This window comes from Paramisgurnus dabryanus, chromosome 10 (genome assembly GCF_030506205.2).
Source record: "Paramisgurnus dabryanus chromosome 10, PD_genome_1.1, whole genome shotgun sequence".
NCBI lineage: Eukaryota > Metazoa > Chordata > Actinopteri > Cypriniformes > Cobitidae > Paramisgurnus > Paramisgurnus dabryanus.
In genome coordinates this window covers 11,281,856-11,308,438 of record NC_133346.1, presented here as the reverse complement: position 1 = coordinate 11,308,438, position 26,583 = coordinate 11,281,856, and the positions used below count along the sequence as shown (strand labels likewise).

The 26,583-nt window shown below is 37.2% G+C and overlaps 1 protein-coding gene across 31 annotated transcripts in view; it reads left to right on the top strand.

Annotated features, from left to right (window-relative positions):
- Nucleotides 1-26,583, top strand: part of dlg2 (discs, large homolog 2 (Drosophila)) — a 278,208-nt gene that overhangs the window by 161,130 nt on the left and 90,495 nt on the right. For 25 of the 31 annotated variants that reach the window (XR_010529246.2, XM_065259051.2, XM_065259138.2 and 22 more), the window contains one exon: nt 23,324-23,377. The exons of 4 other annotated variants lie outside the window; for them this stretch is intronic. Coding sequence is in view for 26 of the 27 variants with exons in the window: in XM_065259051.2 (XP_065115123.1) it covers nt 23,324-23,377 (54 nt within the window). In the remaining variant the exon portion in view is untranslated. Of the gene's footprint in view, nt 1-14,792; nt 15,215-23,323; nt 23,378-26,583 lie in introns of those variants that run through there. 2 more of the 31 variants (XM_065259148.2, XM_065259162.2) reach the window with 2 other exon arrangements.

Here is a 26,583-nt window from a genome sequence, read left to right as displayed (position 1 = left end):
TACAAATAAGCTATTTTTAAAGAGATAGTTCACCCAAAAATGAAAATTCCTTTAACTTCTATAATATTTGTTTTCGCTACTACAGAACTAAATGGATACTTTTGATTTAAAATAGCCAAAGGGTGATAAAATGACACACATGAAAAGTGTAAACACTGTGGCAAATTCACTCAGTTGGTGTATTGAGAACCCGTACAACCCCGTCATAGCAAAGTTAGCCCATCCAGTGCCGTGTATTATTATCTGTTTCCTAACCTGTGGCAGACAGAGAGAGGTTTTTGGAAAGCTACATAAATGCAAACATCTTTGAAATAATACATTTGCCTTGTGTGTGTATAACCAAAAAGAAAATGATGCATCATTTTGCATCGAATTTGAAATTAGCATGGTGTGCCATTTTATTTGTGATTATGAAGGATGAGTTTGCCCACTCCAATCATTCTCCTGAACAATTTCAATCAAAAGACTATTATCATTTGTGATGTTTTTTTTTGATGTGAAGATCTTTTGATGGCTTTGGATGTATTCTGAGCAGGTACCTTGATCATTGCACGCCGCTCTGAGTTCTGTATTTTGATTAATTACCCTGGAAAATCTGTAGTGCACATGGATCATTAATTTATCACTAGGCAACGAAAACATCAACCATTTATTTGAGCTGATATACGTCTGTACTCAGACAGCGTGTACAATCCTTCCAACTCTGCGTTTTACGTAAGGAATAATTGAAGACAGGATGATACATTTTTGGAAAATAATGCACACCTGAGGTGGTAATGCGGCACAACGAGTATTATTTTTAAATAATTGGACCGAAGTACAATAAGGATCGGAGTAAAAATTATTAGGCTCATAACAAGGTTAACCCAAACATTGCTCCGGTGCATTTTACAGAAAAATCAACCAATCAGAATAGAGCATTCAACATAAACAATACTATATCACTTTGTGCCCTTTAACCCTTTGTCTGTGCTTCTCTGGGAAGCATTACAAGATGTGCAGGTTAAGCCCCATGTATAATAGATGGATCCCTGAGGCAAAAGGTAACAGACGGGGAGTTTGAGTTATGGATTTTGAAATGTCATACTGTTGATAAGCTGAGCAGCATAGATATACACATAAATGCATAGAGAGAGAGAGAGAGAGAGGCTAGGTTTTTGAGATGTTGTATTGTATGCATATATATGTAACTATATCTAAATAGTTTTCATTACATAATGTATTAACTATGGATATTTATATATTATTTAATTTCAGTTGAGAGTAGTTTTTGATTTTATTTTACAAATAGTGGATCTATTATTACAAAAATACACTCTTCTGCACAGAAATATATGCAAAATAGTGCTATCAAAGTTTAAGTTCAATGCTGTGACAAATTTACAGTTATATAGTAACTGCACAGGCAGACAATGAAATGTGCTATAAATGTGCCTTTGTTGCTGCAGTTAGCTGTAAATTGTATACTGCTTCACTCCTGGACCTTTATGATTCAGCAGCATGGACCGAATCTGGTCAGATCTTGATTCAGCCTCTAATAGCTTGTGACGAATAGTTACTGATTCTCTCTGTGCGGTTTGCCAAATTCGTTTTATTGAATCTAGAATATATTGTTCAGTTCTGTTATAGGAGGCCACTTAGGTCCACTAAATTATACTTTAATTTCTTTTGTGTTGTTTTTCAATGTTTCACCGACACAACTAAAGCATTATTTACTGTAACTGCTTTAAGGGATGCTGGTTCATTATTGTGTTGTTCTCCAGAGCCCCTTCCAACCAGCCTTTAAATATTGGGTGTGTGTGGTAAGTTGATGTGCATGTGTACATTCCTCGCCAATTTAAAGGGACACTTTTGGAATTCATTCAGTCGATCTTCGGGTCTGGCGCTACCACTTTTAGCATAGCTTAGCATAATTCATTGAATCTGATTAGACCATTAGCATCACGCTTAAAAATAACCAAAGAGTTTCGTTATTTTGATATTACAATGATATTACGTAGTGCCTGAAAAAAATCCCCAGCTATTGAAAGTTACCAAGTGGACTATTTTCGGTCGCTGCATAATATCATTGCGCCTGCTGCACACATGGTAAGGCAGCAAAGTCCTTGATTATTACGCCATAATAAGAGTATAGTTCCTAGCCATATCGGTCTAAAAAAATTGCAACTTTTAATTTTACGTCATTCTCAGTACACGATGTAACTACAGAAGAGTCAAGTTTTAAATCTCTTTTGTTATTTTTGAACGCAATGCTAATGGTCTAATCGGATTCAATGTATTGTGCTAAACTATGCTAAAAGAAGTACGGCCAGACCCGGAGATCAGCTGAATGGCTTCCAAAAAAATTAAACTCAATTGTTTAACTCTAGGGGAGCTGGAAAATGAGCATATTTTATAAAACAAGTGGAGTCTCCCTTTAAAGCCACAATATGTCAAATTTTCACCACTAGAGGTCGCCATTACACAATAACAAAGGCGAAACTTATTGACGTTATAAAGGAGAGTGGAATGATGGGAAATGTTGTATTCACCACCCTGAAACGTATGGAATTTGTTAATCATGCTCATTTGTGAGATAATAAATGTTTTTTACCTGTACGTTTGATCACATTATTTCATGTCATCGTAATGAATAGTGCCTACGATGTTTACACACTACTCCATTTCCTTCCTGTGCATTGATGAAAACCGTCGCTCCTGTTGTGATCTAGCGGCCATCAGATCACCTGATTAGACGCTTGCTGTCATTTGATGACATTTGCTGTAATCAGACAGATAGCACATTTAGCCCGTCTATTCTTGGATTTCCCATAATCCCTCGGATTCGGCACCATGGAGCCCAGGATATGGTTAATTGCTGTTTTTGTGGTCGAACGTTTAATTTTCCTTTCACAGTCAACATCCTGTAATGATGTTTAGGCCAGCTGTGACGTTCTTTGGGTCTGGTCGAGCCAAGTTTAGCATCTGATGACTTTTGCTTTTTATATGCGTGTGTGCGCGAGTCTGTGCCAGTGTGTTTGGCGGCTGCGGTATTGATCGGCTGTAATCTGGCGGTGGCAGTCACTGGAGTGATATCCCCTTAGGCTTTAATTATATCCCCATGTGATTTGCATTTCAGCATTGCTCCTCGCTAATCTCATCGCATCCACCTCCCTTCTGGCGTCCCATCACCACTCTGATTTATTGAGTTTGTGTCACTCTCTTTGCACTTTTTCAACCTAGTACATCATAAAATACAGCCAAGCCAGGTTTTGTTTAGCCTAGCCTAGTGTAGTGTACAGGCCAGTGCCATACACCCAGCACATGTTTTGAAGTGCCATTCCGGTCAGATTCCGATGGGATAGAGATGCCCATCCAATGAAGATGAAGAATATTAGCGGACCACCGCTCACCTCCAGAGCACATGAGTATTTTGTTTTGGAATAAGTTCTCCAATCAAGTTCTCTACGCATCTAAAACCTTTGGATTTGGCATTTTATTTTGGTTACTAAGCAATCCATGGATTTGTTTTTATACTAACCACCAAAACTGTACTTTCTCTTCGTGTGGATTTATACATCGTGCCTGTGTTGGGGTGACCTTGTTTTGAAATTGTTCATTGATTGGGTGCATTCGAAAGGATTTAGTCAGGCTTTCGTGGAAGTTGTGCATTGTATGGCTTGACTGGGCACACTGCCATGAGCTACATGCTGGTGAACAGTGGCCCTTGCGGGGAGAAGCTTCATCGAGGTAGCGCTCCTAACCTTCTCTTCCCTCCTCACGTGGACACCTTTCAACCGTTGCGCAAAAGACTCAGCATGGAGGTCCTGAAAACCAAGGTTCCTGACCTGGAACTAAACAAGTGGCCGTCGATCGTCACCATCTGTAAATGGAAGCAAGGTATAACTGAGAGGCTTCTGAAGAGCCACAGGACAAGCTGCAGTCAGGTTAGCAATGACACAATGTGGCTTTAGCAATTGTCACAATACAAGTAACCATTGGAATAACACGGTTTGCATGCTAAAACACAGTGCTTAAATCTTTTATGAGGTATACACTAAGGCAGCACATGATTGGTTGTCTGTTGCTAAAAATCTACTCATTTTAAATATGAGGAGAAATATATTTTAGGTTATGCAGAAATGTAGGGAGAGGTACATAATTGTACATAATTGAGGTTAATTTAATAAAAATTGCTAATCCCAGAGTTCCCACGGGTCATTGATTTTCTGGAATGTTATTTAGGTTTTTTCCAGACATTGAATGTCAGGGAATTTTATATTTTTTGTCCAAGTCATGGAATATCAGGGATTTTTGTTTGTTGTTTTAAATTTTAGTTTCCACTGATCAAAAAGAAATCTGCTTGATAACTTGTTACGTAAGGAATACCATTTCTAAGTCTCCGCTGACTACAATTTAAATAGCTGTTAATTGGCACTATTTATTCATTTTATGCATTCAAGCTACATTTTTGTAAACTTACGGTGTGCACTACATTATCCGGGTTCACTGCATCCCTGACAAAGGTCCTGGAGCTTTTTAGTCAGGGAAAAGTGATGGAAAATCAGGGAATTTGAGTGGGAACCCTGTAATCCTGTTTAAAAATAAAAAATGTGAAATGTTGCTTAACCCAAGGTTAAAATTGTGTTGTTTTATCTGTGTTCATTTAGTGTAACTCAAAGTTGCGTTTATCCGCGAGTTGTCTACACTGTAAAATGCAACATGAAGTTAAAGGAGACATTTCACAAGACTTTTTTAAAATGTCAAGTAAATATTTGGTGTCACCAGAGTACGTATGGAACGTTTTAGCTCGAATACCATATAGATAATTTATTATAGCATGTTAAAATTGCCACTTTGTAGGTTTGAGCAAAAATGTGCTGTTTTTGGTTGTGTCCTTTAATATGCAAATGAGCTGATCGCTGCCCTAAATGGCAGTGCAGTGGTTGGATAGTGCAGATTAAGGGGTGGTATTATCCACTTCTGACATCATAGGGGAGCAAAATTTCTATTACAAAATAGAATTACAAAAATTTCAATATGACAAAAAATGTATACGTATACAGTAGGGGTGACCCCGAATAGTCGGAGATTCGATGCATCGATAGGAGAAGCCTGATTCGACTACCAATCTCACAGTCGAATCGTCGCAGATGTGTTATGAAATGAGGATCATTCAATTTTGGCCGTATATGGGTGCACACATTATCAGATTTCAGATATAACAGCTTTCTCCCAATATATTAATATACTGCTTATTATGATAATGCTGCAAATAATATGTGAAGTAATAGCTTTCAATAAATATTTTTAAAATGCATTCATAAATCCAACATCCCCTGTGACCGGGCTACACGGAGGTTTCTTCGTTAATAAACCATTGCCTATTTGTTTCTACATTTAAAAGACAAAGCTGGCAATTATATTATGGCTATAGTTTTCTATTCTTTCAATAATTTATTTTATTTTATTTATAAATCACTCTGGGTTATCTGATTTAACTATTTGGCTTGTGTTTTGTTTCTGTGCACTTGAGGCATTTTGCATATTTGTTCTACACTTTGTTACTTCTGACCTTATTTTATTTAAAAAATGTATCTATTATAAACGTAAATTCTGATCTAATTTAAGTCTGTAAATTTTGGATAGCTTTTCGTTGTATGGATGTTGCGCTATTGCGTGCTGGCCATGCTTGCGCATGTAATTTAGCCGAACAGGCTAGGTGCTCTGCGTCTCATATTTAGGAGTTCATCAAACTAAACATTAAAAAACGGATGTTTTTCGACGGGTATAAGTTTTTAAAATGTATTTATCATACATTTTGGTTATCTTGTCAAAAGTTAAACTACAAAACAGGTAAGCCGTTTCTTTAAATTTCGGTGATGAAACGGAAAATATCTGCACCGAACCCATTTCTGCCTGACACGAATGTCTTTCTTGTGATTTAATATTATGGTTGGTGTTCACTTTTAAATGATAGCAAAGAGATTCCTGAAATAAATAATATCATCCGGTCTTTCTGTATCTAAAGTGAATACAGAGATGATCAAAGTCAAAGCAAGCAAGCAGGTATTTCTGTGCTAAATAATAACGCGTAGTGTCTATAAAATCATTAATTTCAGTGTTTTTCTTGTTATAAATGAACGTTTAATGAATTGTAAATAAAGATTAGTTTTTATCATTTACAGTCACAATCACAAATTATTTGTAATTTCTCATTTGTCGGGTTTTTTTTGGTCATGACTGCTTTGACGCGCTATATCTCCAAATTAAATAAAAACACTGAATTAGCCGAGGTTTACAAGGCAGAATAACCTTTGTTATTTTTTTTAGGTTTAGTTATCAAAATGTATTTTTGTGTGATGTTTGCGTGATCGTGGCTTTAATATGTTATGAGGAATAAATAAACAAATGTTGCCTTATATATATTACCTTAAAATATAATAATATATAAATGCATCGTCAGTTTTGTCTTCGTTCATCACTTGAAAGAAAGTTTTGGTCACTTTAACAGAAAGTTGTTTATGTGTGCTGCTTGTGAAAGAAAATAAAAGTTACCTACCTGGTCTGGCCCCCTCCCAACCCATGCAAACAAACATAGTTATGATTCGACTATCGGTCGACTATGGAAAGATTCGACAATTCTGATTCGAATATGTAAATCCTTAGTCGAGGACACCCCTAGTATACAGTGATACGCATCTTCGTGTGGACAGCCCCTAAGTTACTGGGTTGATCTTTTCACATTTTCTAGGTTGATAGAAGCACTGGGGACCCAATTAAAATGGAAAAGTCAGATTTTCATGATATGTCCCCTTTGAAACAACTTTTTGGTTTTTAAAAGTTTTGACTTGTGATAAGTTCACATAACTTATTAAACGTGGTTTAACTTAAAGTAACATAAAAAATGTATAATTTTTTACAGTGTAGGCAGTCTTTGTCAGCATGCAGTCCCGTGACAGCATTCTCTCTCTCTGTATATATATATTTTTTTTACTTCAAAACCAGACCACTTAACAAGACAAATTGCTTACAATTCCCTCTATATCTTTTTAACCGCCTTCTTGCTCTTGTTAGATAATGCCATTTAAAGTTCTCTCTCTTCTGTGGATTTTGCTTCCCTCACGGTTTTTATTGAACCATTGAACTGGTTTCATAATTTCTGAAGTTGATTACACAGGCCTGGCTCTCGACCAGAACTGTTCAGTGCATTAGCTTTTGAAACATCACTCACGGGAGCGGCCAGCACTCAGAGCCATATTCCAGTGGAAAGAGACTAATGAAACTAATCAATGTGAGACCTGTCTTCTGCCTTTATAAGAATGCCACGCGTGCCAGAAAATTTAAGGTGAATGTGAAGTTTAGGGCTATATTTTAAATGTTAAAAGACAGAAAAGGGCAGACATTCATAGGGGTTTATTTGTGAGCAGTTCAACAGAAGTTCACGATAACAAAGGTAAAAGTTGACACCAGGAAACGAAGGAGGGCATTAAGACCCTGAAGTACAAAAGACACAAAGCGTTGCATTATAATGCAGGCTAGTCTCTAAGGAGCTTAAACTGTATTTTAGTGTACACTAATGATGATTATTATGGAGGAGCTTAATGCTACGGCCATGAGCTATACTCAGGGAGTTTCTTCTTGTTTTCAACAGTAAGCTGTTTCTCCAATGTAAGTGCTGGCATCTCTCCTATAGCTGCAGAGCTCACCTCTGCCCCTCGCATTAAATTATAAGCACTCCCCTGTTTAACTTCTGCTCTTTAAGATTTCCCTCCACACCTCGGCACTCCTCTGTTATCCTATTTGCAGCACCCAGGAGTAAGTTTTTGTAACTTTCTGTACTTTATAATGCATAGTGTAGAACAGAGAACCAGTGTGATTGGTGAAATATTAATCAGATTTTTCTGTGCTGGTAAGAATTGCTTTAAAGGTGCTAGGGGTGCACTGATAAATGCCGATATACACTAATAATATGTGGCCGATAACTATATTATTCACAGCTAATTCATGTACTACGGCTTTTGATTAGTACGTCCTTATCGATAGTATAGATATAGTTTGAGTTGTTAAAAACATGCAACACTCGTCAAACATAATCATTATACATATTCTTTATTATCATGAAAAAAGGTTTGAAGAACAGAAATATAAATATATCCTTAAGCCATTTCCTGGAGATGCGTGTCATAGCTGTGTGTATGGTTCTTCGTCTGCATATTGAGTTTCTGCACGAGAGCGCCCTCTGGCTTTTGTATGTAGCGGCATTTCACCGTAATTCATTGAGAAGCATAGCAAGCATGATCGGCCGATATATCGGTGCACCCCTAAAAGGTGCATTGCGTAACATTTAGAAGGATCATATAATAGTTATGTATAATATACATAACTATATTATTAGTAGTGTATAAAGACCTTACAAAATGAACTGTATTGTTTTTATTAACTTAGATAGAGACGTTTTTATCTACATATACACCTTACCTACAGTAGAGTGCGTTTTGTCTCTACGTTGTCTCAGATGATGACATGTTTGTCCTGTGGTGGCTACCGTAGCTTCGCTATGCGTTTCGAAAAGGAGGGGTGAGCTGTGGACTGAGCCGTTGGTAGCAATTCGCAATCTCACTGCTAAATGCCGCTCAAATCTATACACTGGTCCTTTAAAGGAACAATCCACTTTTTATTGAAAAATGCTCATTTTTAAGCCCCCCTAGAGTTAAAGATTAGATTTTTACAGTTTTGGAACCCAATCAGCTGATCTCCTGGCGCTAGCACTTTTAGCATAGCTTAGCACAATCCATTGAATCTGATTAGACCATTAGCATCGCACCTAAAAATAACCAAAGAGTTTCGATATTTTTCCTATTTAAAACTTGACTCTTCTGTAGTTACATCGTGTACTTAGACTGACAGAAAATTAAAAGTTGCGATTTTTTTAGGCAGATATGGCTAGGAACTATACTCTCATTCTGGTGTAATAATCAAGGACTTTCCTGCCGAACATGGCTGCATGAGGCGCAATGATATTACGCAGCAGCCGAAAATTACGGGACTATTTTCAACAGTGTGTAATATCATTCATATTGCAACTTTTTAACTTTTAAACAACCCAGCATAGGTTAAATTACAACCCAGCGGCTGGGTTCATCCCGTTTTGAACAAACGCTGGGTTGTTAGATGTGCATGATTCAAAAATGGCTTTTATGCAAAGTTGTGTAAATCTGAATGTTTACTCCGGTAGCAGAATTGCAGTTCTCTGTGATTTGCATGTGCTACAGTAAATGCTAAAAGTTTGTCACTTAAGCTGGTGACAGATTAAACTTTACAATGAGTGCTGATCAACAGTATGGTGAATCTCATTTCTAAACACCCACTAGCTATACTGTAGCTCTATTTCCATTACCTTTAATGGGCATGGACTGAATACGTGCTATGCTGGCAAATCACTGTAGCATCATTTCTCAACAGAGAAGCTGTACAGACGTTACTGTATTACTTTGTGAATGAGTAAAGTCATTTGTTTCTTTTGAAAAAGAGTCGTTCGGACAAAGCTGTCAGCACGGCTACTTGTCTGATCCATCATACAGCGTCTGGAGAGGGAAGGAAAAGAGCATTTTTGGAGTATGTGCGCAAGAGAAAATAACAGATACTGTCTGTATTGCCAACTTATGACTGTAGGGTCAGGATCAATCTAAGGGTCGATTTTTGGGCCCACGTGCCCGCTCTCAATGTCTAAACACATGTGCCACCTTGTGATAGCTAATGTGAACTACAGCAACCAATACACTTTATTATGAAGTCATCTCATGTAAAGTTTATTACTATAAGATCCATGATAGTAAATGGAAGGTGGGGCAAAAACAAGGATGAAAAGAGGGGTCTGTGTTTTATTTGAGCCCCTATGGATTTTAGTGATGGCACTGTAGTTCCAAACTAGGATATTTGCTTTATTTGTTTGCTTTTAAAGGTCTTTTATGTAGTTTATTATTGGCTAACCACGTACTGTATGAATAGCTGGTAGTATTTGCAACCCAGTGGTTTTTTTTTTCAGCTGTTATGCAATAACAAAATAGTACAATAGTACAATAAAATACACTTCCCTTGAAAAAAAATCTGCATATGTGACTCAGAAGCCTTTGGTTAATACTATAACCTGTTACTTTTGTTGACAGAGTACTTTTTTTAGGGGTTTCTTTCTTCCTCAATATGATATCTAGTATGCGCCTGTCAGATTGTATGTTGGTTTTCGCAATATATGTAGGTCCTCTCTTTGAAGTTAAGGAGAAATGGGCTCAGGACTATAATGGCTTTTACTGAAAAAATAAATGACCTGTCACACACTGACATACCCATTCAACCGGTTAACCTCTGCACCGCATCCCGGCTTCAGGTTTCAGGGACAGACGACGGAAATTGCAAATCTTCCAAAGTTCATACATTTGCATTTTGCATTTGTCAGGGTTGTGTACTATTCAGATTAAAAATTATAATCAAACTTTAATAATAATTTTTACATTTCAATTAGATAGGATGCTGAATTATAATTCACATTTGAAATAATTACAATAGTTGGGTACTTGGCTGCTATCCGCTCCAACTCGCTCATTTCATTTTCTTTTCAAATTCACTTTTACACAGGAACAATTTATCTTTGTCCACAAAACTAATTTGCACCGTTCATGCAGATGACCTTAGATCTGAAAGGATTTTAAAACATTTTGTTAGGGCGTTTGACTGATAATGTAAATGATGTGCATAATTTAACTCTCTGACCCTTGGCAAACAGTTAGTGATAATGCATTATCATACCACATTATATAAGCATGCTTTCATTAATCAGATATTCATGTCGAAGCTTAAGAGAGTCTGACTGCAAACCGAATGGGAATCTGTATGCATGGGAAAAAATGGCTTACGGTTGCTTGTCAGGTGGTGTTGTGTTAGATGTGTATGGCATATCGTCTGCAATGTGTACATTAATATTACATCCACACAGGTGCTGTGTTCTCTCAGCCTGTGACTGTAGGTGCCTGAGTGGGTGATGCAATGTGTGTTTGTGTGAATGTCCTAACTGACCACCTGTCACTGGATGGTCTCTCTAATGAAAGGTGAAAAAATCAATTTGACAGCATTGTATGACATTTACAACTTATCTCGGTGACGTGGTATCACAGATTGCTGGCATCGATGACTAGCATTTGGCTTTGGCACTGTACACAACACACACACACATCTTGAGGCTGTCCTATCTCGAGCCTTTGCTAGTGTATAGTGATGTTTGTCATCATGTTAGAAGAAGTGTGATCGAAGTACAACACTTTAATTTTGAAGCTGAAAAATAGCTGAGATGTTCACACTTTAGCGACTTTAAAAAAAATGGCTCGGCTAGTATGCATTCATTTCACAGGTTAATATTGTGTAGACTTAATTGTATTATTTACTATTTTTGTATGACAGCATTGCGTACCTATGTGTTTTCTCGAAAGCAATTTTGTACAGCAAAATATATTTTTTAGATCATTCGATTTATGCATTTGGGAGATGCTTTTATCCAGAGCAAATTACTGTGCATTCAAACATATAGTGTATGTTATGTGTGTTTTCTGGAAATCAAAATTATCTCTTCCATAGGAACACATAAATATGGATAATTCTTATTTTACAACCTACTAGACATTTGAGGGTTAGCATGAGCAGAATTTTACAAAGCTGTTCATTTAAACAAACAGCAATGTTTTTAGGCATCAAAGAGCCTCAGTGCTTACATTAGTAGAGCTCGATGTTGTGAGATACAAAATGTCAGATGAATTTAATTGGAATGTGGGCAGAGAGGAAACGGCATCATTGTAGTTACTGACGAATTGAACGGCTCATACACGGAAAAAAACAACTGGTTACAATTTGCACAAACTTTTTAAAGTAAAATTTAAGTAAAATTTAAAAGAAAAGTACAACTTTTCTACCAAAATCAAAAAAAATCTACTTAATAGTCTAATGCATGAAACATTTATTAAATAATTAAGTAAATTTCACCTAATTACTTTTATTTTAGAAGTAAGATTTATTTCAATTGTTTAGGTAAAGTTTATAACTTTTTTTGAATATTGAAGCATTGCTGTTCTACAAATATGAAATAAATCTTATTTACTGTTCTATGGTAGATTGTATTTACTATTTGTTATTTTCTTTAACATAGTTGTATGAACTTAGTTACTCTTAGTGTTATAAATGGTATAACTATAAGTCAGTCATTGAATAAACTTGATTCTCCACACAAAACATACATATAACTGCATTTTTGACATTGTCTGTACTGTGGGAAGAAATACGATAAAAAGTTCTAAACAGGGTTAAAGATGCAGTGTGTAAATTTTAGTGCCATCTAGTGGTGAGGTTGCGAATTGCAGCCAACGGCTCAGTCCACTGCTTAGCCCTTGGTTTTGAAATGCAAAGAAAAGCTATGGTAGCCCCACCAGAAAAACATGTCATTGTCGGAGACAACTTAGTAAAAAAAGTTTGTCCGTTAAGGGCTTATGTAGAAACATGAGGGCACAAAATGGTGACTTCCACATAAGGGACCCTCTGTGTATGCAAATAAAAATGATCTCATTCTAAGATAATAAAAACATAACGGTTCATTATGCAAGGTCTTTATACACCCCTGATAATATAGTTTTGTATATTATTTTTCATTTCTGTCAAGAGATCCTTCTAAAAATTACACACTGCACCTTTAAGTAAACAATGATCGCCTGAACGGTGACTTCACAAAATGATAATTTACAACAAACAACATTAATAATATAAGAGCTTAAAACTTTGATATTTTATTAACAAATATTTAAGTAGTTAAACTTCTTATCAGTTCTTGTTCTGTGAAAAAGCTTAAATAATCAAAATATTCAGGCACAAAGGATTATGGGTATTCCTTACAACATGTGCTGATAATTTTAAGTTCATTTCACTTGAATGTTTTAGTTTAATGGATTTTCTACGCTTTAGTTAAATTAACTCAGATTTTTTTAAGCAGACTTAAACCCGCTAAATTACTTTTTTAATTCTTACACTGTAAAAAATACTTTGCTGCCTTAATTTTATTTTTTTACATTAAATTTACAAGTCATGTCAACAGAGATGAGTTGTCACAACTTATAAAATATAGTTGAGAAAGTCAACTTAATTTTGTAAGTTATAACAACTCACCTGTAGTTAACAACTCAACTCTAGTCAAGATAAATAATAATACATTGAAATGACTTGTAAATCCAAGTTGATTCATCAAAGGCAGCAAAGTATTATTTACAGTGTAGTTATTTTAGGACTATGTGCAGTGAATATAAAACAGTTAAATGATACAAGAAAATATATAATACGACTTACTATTCCCACACAGTTCATTTTGTACATGAATTAATTGTGTATTTATTATCATTTTACTTATTGTTATTATACATTTTTACTCAATAAATGTTAATATTACTATGTAGAAATTATAAGGGTTAATCTAATATATTTTTAAAGTTTGTTTTTTCAGTGTAAGTGCCATTATATGTGTAGAATGCTGTATGAATACTGACATTAGACAATAGCCACCAATGCCACAACCGAACAAATCATTAAACCTCATGGCCTTGACTGTTTTTTTTTATTTTTTATTACAAATCTGAGATGAATAACCAAGCACCCAAAGCATTATACTAAACACTGTGGTGATGTTTATGGATTGCACATCTGCTAAATCTTCATGGGGTTAATTCTATTAAATGCATCATTCAGACTGTATTGCAGGTTTGTTACCAGCAGGTGGGGCTAATGTACATTAGTTGAGCGATCCATAAGTGTGGCACACTGGGACTAATCTGATGTACTGTAGTGGCCAAAAGTGAAGTCTGGGAGGGGAATTTGTGTAAAATTTCCTCTTAATGCCCCCTTAGTTTAAATAAAACCAGCAACATATGAGGTGTATAGTACAAAATAATTAGGCAAAACCACAGCGTATTAGGGATTATACAAAAAATGCATAGAAAAACAAAAAGCTTACAGGCGATGCAAAATGCACATAAATACTTTTATGATTTTTTTTTTAAATATTTAAATAAAAAATAATGTCAATTATTCTTAGCTGGACATAATTTTTCCCCACTACTGTACTGTAACTGCATGGTTACAGTTAAGCAGTTAAAGGGATAATACACCCAAAAATGAAAAATCTGTCATCATTTTCTTATCCTCATGTTTTTCTAAACCTGTATGAATTTTTCTGATTAAAAGATATTTTGCTAAATGATGGTAAGCACACAGCTGATTGTAACCATTGACTTTCATAGTAGGACAAACAATACGATGGTATTCAATGGTTTGCTTACCATCATTTACCAAAAAACCTCTTCATCATTTATCACAATACTTCCATAATATTTTCCTACTATGGAAGTCAATGGTTACGGCAGCTGTGTGCTTACCATCATTTATCAAAATATCTTCTTTCATGTTCATCAAAATAAAAAACTCATACAAACAGCATGAGGGTGAATAAATGATGACAGTCCCTCTGTCCCCAGCTGTTCAATTGCTTCTTTCTTGAGCAAAGGATGCTGTTAACTTACACAGCCAGTTTAATCATAAGTTGATAAAGAGCTTTCTCACACGCACACACACATACAAACTCTCTCTCTTTCTTTCTGTCTCACTGCTGTCGCTTAACTAAACATAAAACATGCCTAGTGTCTACAAGTAGCCAGCTTTCTCCCTCGCTCCCCCCTCTCTCTCTCTGACGCACACAGTGCCGAAAGCACACTGCACTGTATCCGCCCAGAGGAGTGCTGCTCACCACAGCTGCGTCCTCCTCTTCTGCTCCCTGCACCCGAGCAGAGATACAGGGAGGTGAAGAAACAGGACAAGAAAGAAGTGCCTGTTCGGTATGACAGCTTACCTGAGCAAGCAGCAGAGCTGCTGCGTGGAGATGCGCGGCCGTGCCGGAGAGCGAGGAGGAGGAGGCGAGGCGCCCTGCTCCTGCAGCTGGCAACCCGAACCTCAGCACGGATACGACTATCAACCGTCACCCTCGCCGTCCCCTTCAATGTCCACCCTGCCCCGCCAACGGGCCAAACTCACGGCCTCGCGCTCTGAGAGCTCCTGGAGGAGTCCCAGCCGCGGCATGCCGCGTGCCAAGGGGGGGAGCTGCGACCTGTGGGCGGAGTACAGCTGCCATCCTAACAGCTGGCACGAGCCGTACCAGGTAATCAGTGCCGTGGGACAAGAGAGGTGATGGGAACGGGGACATTGTGGGTGGGTAGCATATTAGGACTGGTGAAAGTGAGTGAAGGTTTGAGGAACGTCCTTACACAGGACTTGAATGGCAATGGTGATGTTGCGTGTCTATGTGTTTCCTGTGGCACACGCTCAGCTGAATTCTAATAATACACGTGCTGTGTAAATCGCAGAAACCGAGCATGCTGTGAATTTAAACGCTGCTGGTTATTTAGTATTCGTATCTTGTGTTATGGTTGTTATGGCTGTTGTACTGTATATGTTGTTTTTACTTAAGGAGATGGTAAAATGTTATCTTTAGGACTTTTTCTTACTGTATGGCTTTATTTCTTCTGTGGACATCAAAAAGTGTTACTAAATATCTAAGCTGCTCTTTTTTGAAATATAAAGGTGAACATAACTGTCTAGATTATGTTGTAAATGACAACTTAAATGGCATATGTATATGTAAAATATATACTTCCCATTTATGTTTATTTTATGAAAGAAAGCATTATAGATATTCTGCCATGGTTTTGCCATCCGTTTGCAAAAAAGACAAGCATATCTATGTGATTTGACATTTGTGTGCAAACCCTGTGCCAAAATTCACATATATGACATTTATTGCATCAACTTTTTGTTTTTATGCATCAGTGCAGAGCATTTCAAAGCATTGTGATGCGCCGTAAATGTGCATGCAACAATGGCGGTAACATGAATTGTGTGTGCATGTAAGATGTATCGAGAAAGGCAGCCAAAGAGCTTAAATCAGGCCAATGCATCACACCTCATTAAATGCGCTAACATAGCAGGACAGTGCACACTGCAAACCCTCTGCTATATACTGTATGAGCGTGTGTGCTTTCTTATTACTGGTGTGTGCATCGGTGCAGGTTTCTATTTAAACTCTGGGATTGTCCAATTTAGCCATCTATTCAGTGCATGTGACATTTATTTATTATATTCTCAAAATACCTTATGTGCAGCACATGATCTTAATATAATAAGATCATTTCAGTGTGGAAGATTCTCATTATACTGTATGGACAAGTCAGGATCCCTATGGAGAGGTTTGTGTTTGTGGCACATGTTGTTGGTGCATATTGTAGTCACATAAGATGTTCTTTAATGGTCAGAATGTTGCTTATGCAGACAGCTCACTTGGTTTTAAAACAAACAACGTTTGGTTTGAAACATCGCTGTATCTCTTATATGTTTACTGTGATGTATATTTGTATGCGTAGGATAGTCAATAGAGTTGTCTTTACTTGCTTCTCTGTAGTCTTGGGCTCCCTTGGTGTAGCTTTAAGCTCTTTTAAGGCCGTTGTTGTCTTTCTCATCTTGTGCATTATTGACGGTGGTTTGGTAGCTCTATGTATAGTTTGTGTGTCCTGAATTATTGAGAACAGTAAAGTGGGCCAGAGCACACGTTTTGCTATTGCAAGACGTCTGCAAGGCACATAACACATCTGCAGACCATTTTCTTGTAGTTTGCAAAAAGGTGTTAATTATGGTGGTTGTATACTTCTTCATTGAAGTTTCTCTTTGTTTCAGTGAAGGGTCATATTAATCTAATAATTTCCTATATAGCAGATTGAAATAGGTATGCTTGATTAAAATTGAATTGCATTGGCTTTTTTGTTCACGGAGGTGCGGTTCCCACAGTTTAGAGATGAAATGCTATCTCTCCTTTGGACAACTGTAATTATTTCCTTCTGCTAATTAACACACATTTAACCTGAAGATATGAAGTCCCTCGATGTGCCACACTGTATTAGTCATGTTTCGGCTGAGTTGCAATGCACTTCACCTTCATTCGTGAATGGTAACAAGGAGAATTACTTTTTTTTAGTTTCTTCGATCTACAACATCCCAAGACAGAAGGTTTAACACGTCTCAAAAGACCTGCACTAACCGGATAGCTATTACAGAGTCTGTTGTGAATTTTCAAGTGATCTTGTGTTGAGCTGTTCCTCTATGGGTACCTGCTCTAGATTGCTGATGTGTGAAAAACAGGCACTTCTGTTTCCCAACTCAGCTTAAAGCAGGACGTCAGCACCAATTTGGCTCTTTAACACAGCCGATAAGAACATTGTTGTCTTACCTTCTGTACCAAACACACCAGTGGACCCATGTGGACCCCTTTTTGCAACTTTAGTTTAAAATAAATAATACAAAATTATAAGCTATCCTGTATTGTTTCAATCTATGCTATACTTATACTATACCATACCATGTCATACTAATACTCACCTAAAGGATTATTAGGAACACCATACTAATACTGTGTTTTACCCCCTTTCACCTTCAGAACTGCCTTAATTCGACGTGGCATTGATTCAACAAGGTGCTAAAAGCATTCTTTAGAAATGTTGGCCCATATTGATAGGATAGCATCTTGCAGTTGATGGAGATTTGTGGGATGCACATCCAGGGCACGAAGCTCCCGTTCTACCACATCCCAAAGATGCTCTTTTGGGTTGAGATCTGGTGACTGTGGGGGCCATTTTAGCACAGTGAACTCATTGTCATGTTCAAGAAACCAATTTGAAATGATTTGAGCTTTGTGACATGGTGCATTATCCTGCTGGAAGTAGCCATCAGAGGATGGGTACATGGTGGTCATAAAGGGATGGACATGGTCAGAAACAATACTCAAGTAGGCTGTGGCATTTAAACGATGCCCAATTGGCACTAAAGGGCCTAAAGTGTGCCAAGAAAACACCCCCCACACCATTACACCACCAGCAGCCTGCACAGTGGTAACAAGGCATGATGGATCCATGTTCTCATTCTGTTTACGCCAAATTCTGATTCTACCAACTGAATGTCTCAACAAAAATCGAGACTCATCAGACCAGGCAACATTTTTCCAGTCCAATTTTGGTGAGCTTGAGTAAATTGTAGCCTCTTTTACCTATTTGTAGTGGAGATGAGTGGTACCTAGTGGGTTCTTCTGCTGTTGTAGCCCATCCGCCTCAAGGTTGTGCGTGTTGTGGCTTCATAAATGCTTTGCTGCATACCTCGGTTGTAATGAGTGGTTATTTCAGTCAAAGTTGCTCTTCTATCAGCTTGAATCAGTCGGCCCATTCTCCTCTGACCTCTAGCATCAACAAGGCATTTTCGCCCACAGGACTGCCGCATACTGGATGTTTTTCCCTTTTCACACCATTCTTTGTAAACCCTAGAAATGGTTGTGCATGAAAATCCCAGTAACTGAGCAGATCGTGAAATACTCAGACCGGCCCGTCTGGCACCAACAACCATGACACGCTCCAAATTGCTTAAATCACCTTTCTTTCCCATTCTGACATTCAGTTTGGAGTTCAGGAGGTTGTCTTGACCAGGACCACACATACGCAACCTAGGCAACGATGTCGCTTAGTAGATATGTCACTTACTGCTGATTGGCTACAAGTGTGTTTGGGTACTCGGCCCGACTCCCTTTTCCAAAGCGTTTCTAAAAAAATCGTGCACCCCGCCTTTAACTCAACTATACAATGGTATATTACAGTATTCTGTTTAAACTATACTGTGCTATGCTATACTATACTCCATACTATACATTGCATTATTCTGCACTATACTGCACTTCACTTTCTATTAAACTATACTACACTATACTTAGCTGCTGTACTCTTTTTATGGTATTTTATACTATATGATATGCTATACTATACTGTACTACTGTACACTACATTATAATACACTGTACTTTATATTAAACTTAACTAAACTATACTATAGTATATTACAGTATTATGTTTATACCATGCTATGCTATGCTATACCACACTATATTATACTATATCATACACTGCATTATTCGGCACTATACTGCACTTTACTTTATATGAAACTACTAAACTTTGCTTTGCTGCAGTACTCTGTTTATGATATGTTATATTATATGATATTCTGTTAAATTTTTACACTATACTGCAGTGTTTTGCATATACTATACTTTGTATCCTTTAATATACTATTCTTTATTCTGAACTATACTAAACAGATCTTAATGTCTGCAGTCAAATGTTTTAATGGTCTCTGCAGGTAATTATGTAATGCCATCACCTCAGCATTTGGTCTGCCACGTGAGCATTGGCTGGCTAGCTGAACGAGGGCACTTGCGCCATGCATCAGTTTGTTTAGAAGCCCTTACTGAAACCTGAAGCTCGATACAAACAGCAGCCACTTCAGTCGATTGTGTCTGCAGAGCGAATTAATGAACACAAGCAACAAACTGTCTGTGTGTGCCCAAGCTTTACCTGCCGGTTTTATCCAATTATCCATCGCTCTGCTCAGCCGGGGCTTGAAGTCCCACATAGCAAACAGTCTTTGTTTACATCATAAATAAATGCTGCCAATGAACATTTTCAAATGCACATTAATGTGTTCGATTTTATGTAAATTTGATGTAGATTTTGATCTACATTGCAATCAAGGTCAGTCATACCTGGGAATCGAACTCCTTGGCGTTACTTAATGTCACACTTTTAGTCACAGTCTTTTATTTGCCATCAGAACTCAAGTCCTCTCTCATTTTCTGTACCTCTCATGAGCTTCCTTGTCATCTAGTCCTTTGAATACCACAAGAACTAAGGAGTCGTGTGTTAGCCGTACTGAGTGTCCTATTGCTGATAAGCTCATTAGCGAGTAACATGCACAAAAAGTCCTCGTTTTCCAGCAAAAAATAAACAGATACACAATATTCTGTATCACAGTTAGCTGTCATGAGCACATTTTCGTGTCCTCAAACATTGATTATGCATGCACAGCTCCTCTTGCTTTGATAAGGTCTTGCCATTTCTGCCCTTTTTGATGTCAAAGGGATGCTCGAGAGTTTATGCTTCATCACCCATCGCATTTCTAATGTCACACGGGCTGCATTCAGTAACAAACAAGATTCAGGGTATTACTGTGATTTTTCTTTTGTCTGGTACATAAAAGGGCATGATTTCTTAAAAGTACCATTATTTTTCTTTTCTCATCACGGTTACCACTGATGTGCTTTATTTCCAGCATTTTGTTTATAAACCTTCATGAGTTAATATGATCTATATAGTCAGCGCTAATGAACTTTGGCTGTCTGACGCTAATCTAAAAAATAAATAAGTATGCATAGCATTTGCATATTGATGAAATCAGTTATACAGTATTTATGTACAATTCTGGATAAAGAATACCATACTTGAGCAGTATGGTATTCATTATTACTTAATGAGATCCAAAATTTTACTGTATGCAACAGTTCATTTGACATTTCTGACGTATATGTTTTTGCATCATCATCCTTGTAGGATATTGGAGTGATTTTCTTCGTTTGAAACTGGCTAATATTGCCCTTTATCATCCAGAGAGATATAAAACTTAGCTTGTGCTCATTTAGGTTCGTTTTACTTTTATTTCCGACCATTAAACTGTCAAATTTTGAGATAAAACCACAATTATCGCTCCTATAATCTTCTTAAATGTGTGTCTGCCACGCCATGATGGGCTGCATCAGCAGATAATTGGATAGCTCCGGTTAAATGCCACATTTCCAATGTTGTTTCCTCAACCAAACAAAACACCCTGTGTGAAAGATGCTTGCAATATGTACTTACAAACACAAATCCTTAAAACTCACGGTGTATTACAAACATCAGTTATACAACTGAAGTTTTTATTGAGTTTTTTTCTTTCCCCCACTGTGCAATGTACATACATTGTGGTCCCTTGCTGTCACTGAGGCGGTGGCCTTTTAAAAATTAGGCAAAAAAAATAAATTAAAAATGCTGTGTTAATTTCAACACAGTGTTTCTTTCAAATCTTTGAAAATCAAATTATGGATTTGAATTTTATATGTTATTATAACCTAAAGATGCTATTTGTAAGTTTTTAACAGAAAATAGTGGTTTTCATCTTGTCACTTTCTTGGTATAGTAAACACATTTTTATTGCGTTTTGGAACCAAACTCTTAATGCTATAGGAACTTTTTAAAGGGTACTGACCCGGTGACAACCTAGGAACTTCTTTTTTTACCATTTTTCTATCAATGAACAAACTCTCTTTCTCTCTCTCTCTCTCTCTCTCTCTCTCTCTCTCTCTCTCTCTCTCTCTCTCTCTCTCTCTCCCAGAGTTTCTGGTGTCTCTGTGCTTGAGGCTGTAGCTCTCAAGACGAGATATATTAATGCAATTAGAATCAGTGCGCAGTGAGCAGGGACAGCCTCAGTCCTTGCTGTCGATCGATTTTCAGTCACAGCAACAGGCCAACTGCGTCTCCAGGGCAGAGCGTTTCTGGATGCTACTGCTTCTGTGATGAGCCTGCTAAATGAGTTTGTGTGTTTTGTGCGCATGCATCATCCGGCCCCAATCACAACGCAAAAATTGTAGCCAGTGATGTTGTGTTGGCTGCTTGAAACTGAATGGTTTTATAATACTGCAGAGCTATGAAATACTTTTTTTAAAAATATTTTTCAGTTGCTTATGTATATAGCTGAGTATTTTATCATGGAAAATCAATACACACTTCTTCCTCAAGCTGTTGTGTACAGTAGTCTGATACAAAGATAGCACATTGATAATGAAAGAGTTTGACATTAATTTGGGCGAGAGCATCTACACAGAGGCTTCTAAAAGAAGGTAAACTTGGTACTCATGTACTAATGGTGCATCTTGTACCCAAGTCACCTTTTCAAGTGGACTCAGTGATGCTCAGTGGAAAATTACTTTGACAGCAACCAAATGAGCTAAACTCTGACGTCAAAACGACAAACTCTATTGTGAAAGATCCTAAAAAGATTTACTATTCTATTTAAAGCTTTCACATAAAGACAGGTTTTAATTTCCAATCTCTAAGTTAGTGTGTGTGTGTGGAAACTTAGGCTGTGACTTTCTTTATCACTGACATGTAACAGTGATACAGTATATTCTCACAAAAGCACAATTTCCCACTTTACAGGATTAAGCGGATTTAAAGCAAAGGTATTTGATGAACATACTCTATAATACGTGATGAGAACATTCGGTTAATATTGTTATCTCATGTGAGCCCATATATATACTGCATATATAAGTACTGTAAAGCTTTACACAAACAGTGCTCTTCAGTATATGTGAGAAACAACAAGGTTGATAAATATATTAAAACATAAAACTCACAAATTTTATGTGGAATAGATTTTACAGCAGGGAAAATAAGTATTTGACACATCAGCATTTTATCAGTAAGGGGATTTCTAAGTGGGCTATTGACACAATTTCTACCAGATGTAGCCATCAAGCCAAATATTGAATTCATGCAAAGAAATCAGAACATTTAAGTATACAAGTTGAGTCATAATAAATAAAGTGAAATGACACAGGGAATAATTATTGAACACACAAAGAGAACAAGGTGCAAAATGGCATAGAAAGCCATGAGATCACATTAAATCTGTTAGTATTGAGGGAGAAACCCTGTCCCCTATTAGTACTAATTGATATCAGCTGCTTTAGTCCAGGTATGTGTTCAATACTTATTCCCTGTGTCATTTCACTTTATTTATTATGACTCAACTTGTATACTTAAATGTTCTGATTTCTTGGAATGAATTCAATATTTGGCTTGATGGCTACATCTGGTGGAAATGCTATGTCAATAGCCCACTTAGAAATCCCCTTACTAATAAAAATGCTGATGTGTCAAATACTTATTATTTACCCACTGTATTGATGTGTGACAGCATTTGTCTTTGCCACTTTCAACACAATCACAATTCAACATTTACAGTATGTACTGTAATACAAACTTTTTGTTCCAGTCACAACGCAGGTATATTTTTACTTCCGAAAAATGGCAGTTTTTTATTTTTAACCATTCATCTAATCGTCAGGCCTGTATGTGTGTATATACGGTTGTATATCATTTCAGTGGGTGGTGTCATTGTATCATTTTAAAGTTGTACCCATCCTCATGGCATCGGTGAGCTCAGCGGTACCCATCACGCTCTGTATATCCTTTACTAAAAACTAGGCCAGATCACACATCTCCTCCAGTCCACTCTGATCCTTATCTCTTTCTCTTTTCCTCTCCCTTCATCTCCCTCCTTCTCCCTTCCTCTCTTTTCACAGGCAAGCCCTGCTCCAATTATTGTCAACACGGACACTTTGGAATCTGTACCTTACGTGAGTTTCATTTTTGTTTTTCATTTATTCTTTGCTCATGACATTTCAGTATGCGTGTGTGCATGGGATTTAAACTGTGGCATTGCAAACCACCCAAGTCAATGCCCATGCATGTGTGCTATTAATTAAGTTTGACATATTTTTTATTTGTGCTGCACAAATAAGATCACGCTATTCAATAATTGATGACTTTTCATAAATAAACCAGATAAAGGGGACAGTGATTAGCTGTGGGTTTAGATTAGCATGGGGGCTTTTCTTTTGAGGTCTTAAAATATTAATATTCTGCCTTTGCTGTGTTCTGGACGGGACATCTGAGAGAGATTTGATGCTCGAGATGAATGGTGTGAAACAGGCAGGTCTTGAATCACAGACCGTTGGCTTTGACATAAAGGCGTTTTGAAAAGCAAGCATCAGAATTATGCTGCTTTATACAGTATGGTAACTTATTATAGTCATGCTTTAAAGTACGCTTTTCCTAACTTTTTCCTACGATTTGCACTGCCATACAAAAAGTTGGAGCGAGTGTCGTTGGAATGCAGTGTTTCCCATACATTCATTTATTTGTCAGTCAGCCACAAAATCAAAATTCACGTTTATCACTACCTCTGTCTCACATGACAGTTTCTGTACAAACACCCGTGGCATCAGTCAATGCCGTGCCTACATGCTAACGTACGCGTCGCGATTGTACCGCCACAAACTGCAAGGAAAACACTGGTATGGTGTTCCTAATTCTCAGCCTATGGATGTTTTTCACCGCTAAAGGGAGTTTGGGAACTTACAACAAAGCACAGATGGCAACAGTTTGCTTGAGACAGTGCAAGCAGAAAGGTGAAGCTAATGACGAAGGTTTAGCAATGACGCGGATAGTGATGATTCTTACAAGCCAGTCAATGATCTACAGTGTTTTCGCGTCACGTTTTAGTATCAGCTCAGCTTGCTTGGAAGCCTAACCGAGGTGGTACTAAAAATGGTGTGAGGTACTATGTACTGAACCCAGTGCAAAAGCCCACAAAAGTAAGCTGACCCGACCCAACCATGGGGTAATGTGCAATGGAAAAGCACCATAATATGCACTCTTTTAAACCAATATGTTCTTCTGATACTATTTTGAACTATTTTAAGGTGTACTTTTTGAAAGGGTACTGCCTCGGTGCTACTATAGCTAGAGAGCATTTTTTAACCATTTTTTTCTGACAGTGTAGCATTGCATGTTCTTTGGACAATTCCAGAATGCATTGCGTGAATACTCGTATTTTATATGATGCTTCATTTTTTATATAAAATCTGCATTAACCAGATAATCTTACTTAATATTTATATATATTATGTAGTATGCTTCGTAACATAACTTAAAGGGGACATTTTACAATACTTTTTTAAGATGTAAAATTAATCTTTGGTGTCTCCAGAGTATGTATGTGAAGTTTAAGCCCAAAATACCATATAGATACTTTATTATAACATGTTAAAATTGCCACTTTGTAGGTGTGAGCAAAAATGTGTCGTGCCCTTTTAAATGCAAATGAGCTGATCTCTGCACTAAATGGCAGTGTCGTGGTTGGATAGTGCAGATTAAGGGGGCGGTATTATCCCCTTCTGACATCACAGGGCAGCCAAATTTCAATGACCTGTTTTTCACATGCTTGCAGAGAATGGTTTATCAAAACTAAGTTACTAGGTTGATCTTTTTCACATTTTCTAGGTTGATAGAAGCACTGTGGACCCAATTATAGCACTTAAACATGAAAACGTCATATTTTTATGATATGTCCCCTTTAAATTAACCAAGTCTTCCATTAGATGGCTATTCGTTTAATATGTGGAGTTGCTGGCTGTGTAGAGCGTTTCCTGTCAGAGACTGAGATTTCAGAGATTTCATTTCAGTCACTGTAAGATGTTGAAGGCCAAAAACTGACCAGAACTACAGCATGAGAGAAATGAATGCAGGAGTGAAAGTAATGAATTGAGCACATGACACAACAGGTGATTGATTGATTGGGTGATGTACTGAGTGAATGAAAGAGCCCAGAGGGAGAGAGGAGTGTTGAATCAAACACTAACACAGAGCGGTAGTACACAGTTTGGCACGGAGCACAGGGTGCACACACACGCGCGCACACACACACGCGCGCACACACACACACACACACGCGCACACACACACACTAACAGCACATTTTAACCTTCAGTAAGCTGAGACATGTTTTCTATGTCAAATTTTAAAATCCATAATTTGATTTTCAAAGATTTATTATAAAAACTGATTTTTTTTTCAAAATGCTGTAAATCTATTGAATCAGTATATAAATGTGCATTCATTTTTGCCATGTTATATTCATTTAGTTGACTAGTGGTACACACTAAATAAAAATAAACATTAATGGCATTAATCAAAACACTTACTTTGTCATATTAAGAACACTGTCATTGCCCCTGTCATCCTTGGGACGCCGTCGCTGAACTTTTTTGACAGCAATCAGTTGTAAAATGTTTTGGTCCTGCTCGACTTTCCTTGACTTCGAGTAAAATAATGTAAAGTTTTTTATAAGATCCTCTGGGGTCAATGTGTTAGCATGACAAGCTTGATCCTGTCGGGAGAACAAGCAGCAGCCGGCATTTTTCCTTCGCCTGAGTGCCTCACACGTAAATTATTCGATTTTGATGGCTTACGTTTCTTCCCTGCCACAGAAAACCACCACAGGTTTATTATTGCCAACAGTTTTATTTTGTTTTTGTTTGTTTGTTGATCACGAAGTACAAAGTATATGAGAAAGGTATCTGTGTGTATTCAAAGAAGCGCCAGTATTGTTTACAATGCGTGTAATTGTGCGCTGTGATTTGTTGAGCGATTTATTGCATTCTGCAAAGAAGAAATACTGCTGTTTGTCGTGGTTTGGAAAAACTGGAGAAAAGATGACAGAATAACATGGCAGATATCTGATTTGGCGTAAAATGAAGAATTTACTTTTTAATACTGACCAGATACAATATTGATTTCAGTGGTAACTAATAAAAAAAAGCCTTTAACGTGTTTTGGAACCAAACTTAAAAAAAAAACCCAATATAAATCTCTTTATAGCTCTGTTGTTTCTCTTGGACAGCAATGATATTAAATGAAAAGTAAAGTGAGACTTTTGCTCCCGAGAAAAATACCCCAGTAATCTTGTGTCTGCTTATCAGAAATTCTTCGTACTTTCAGG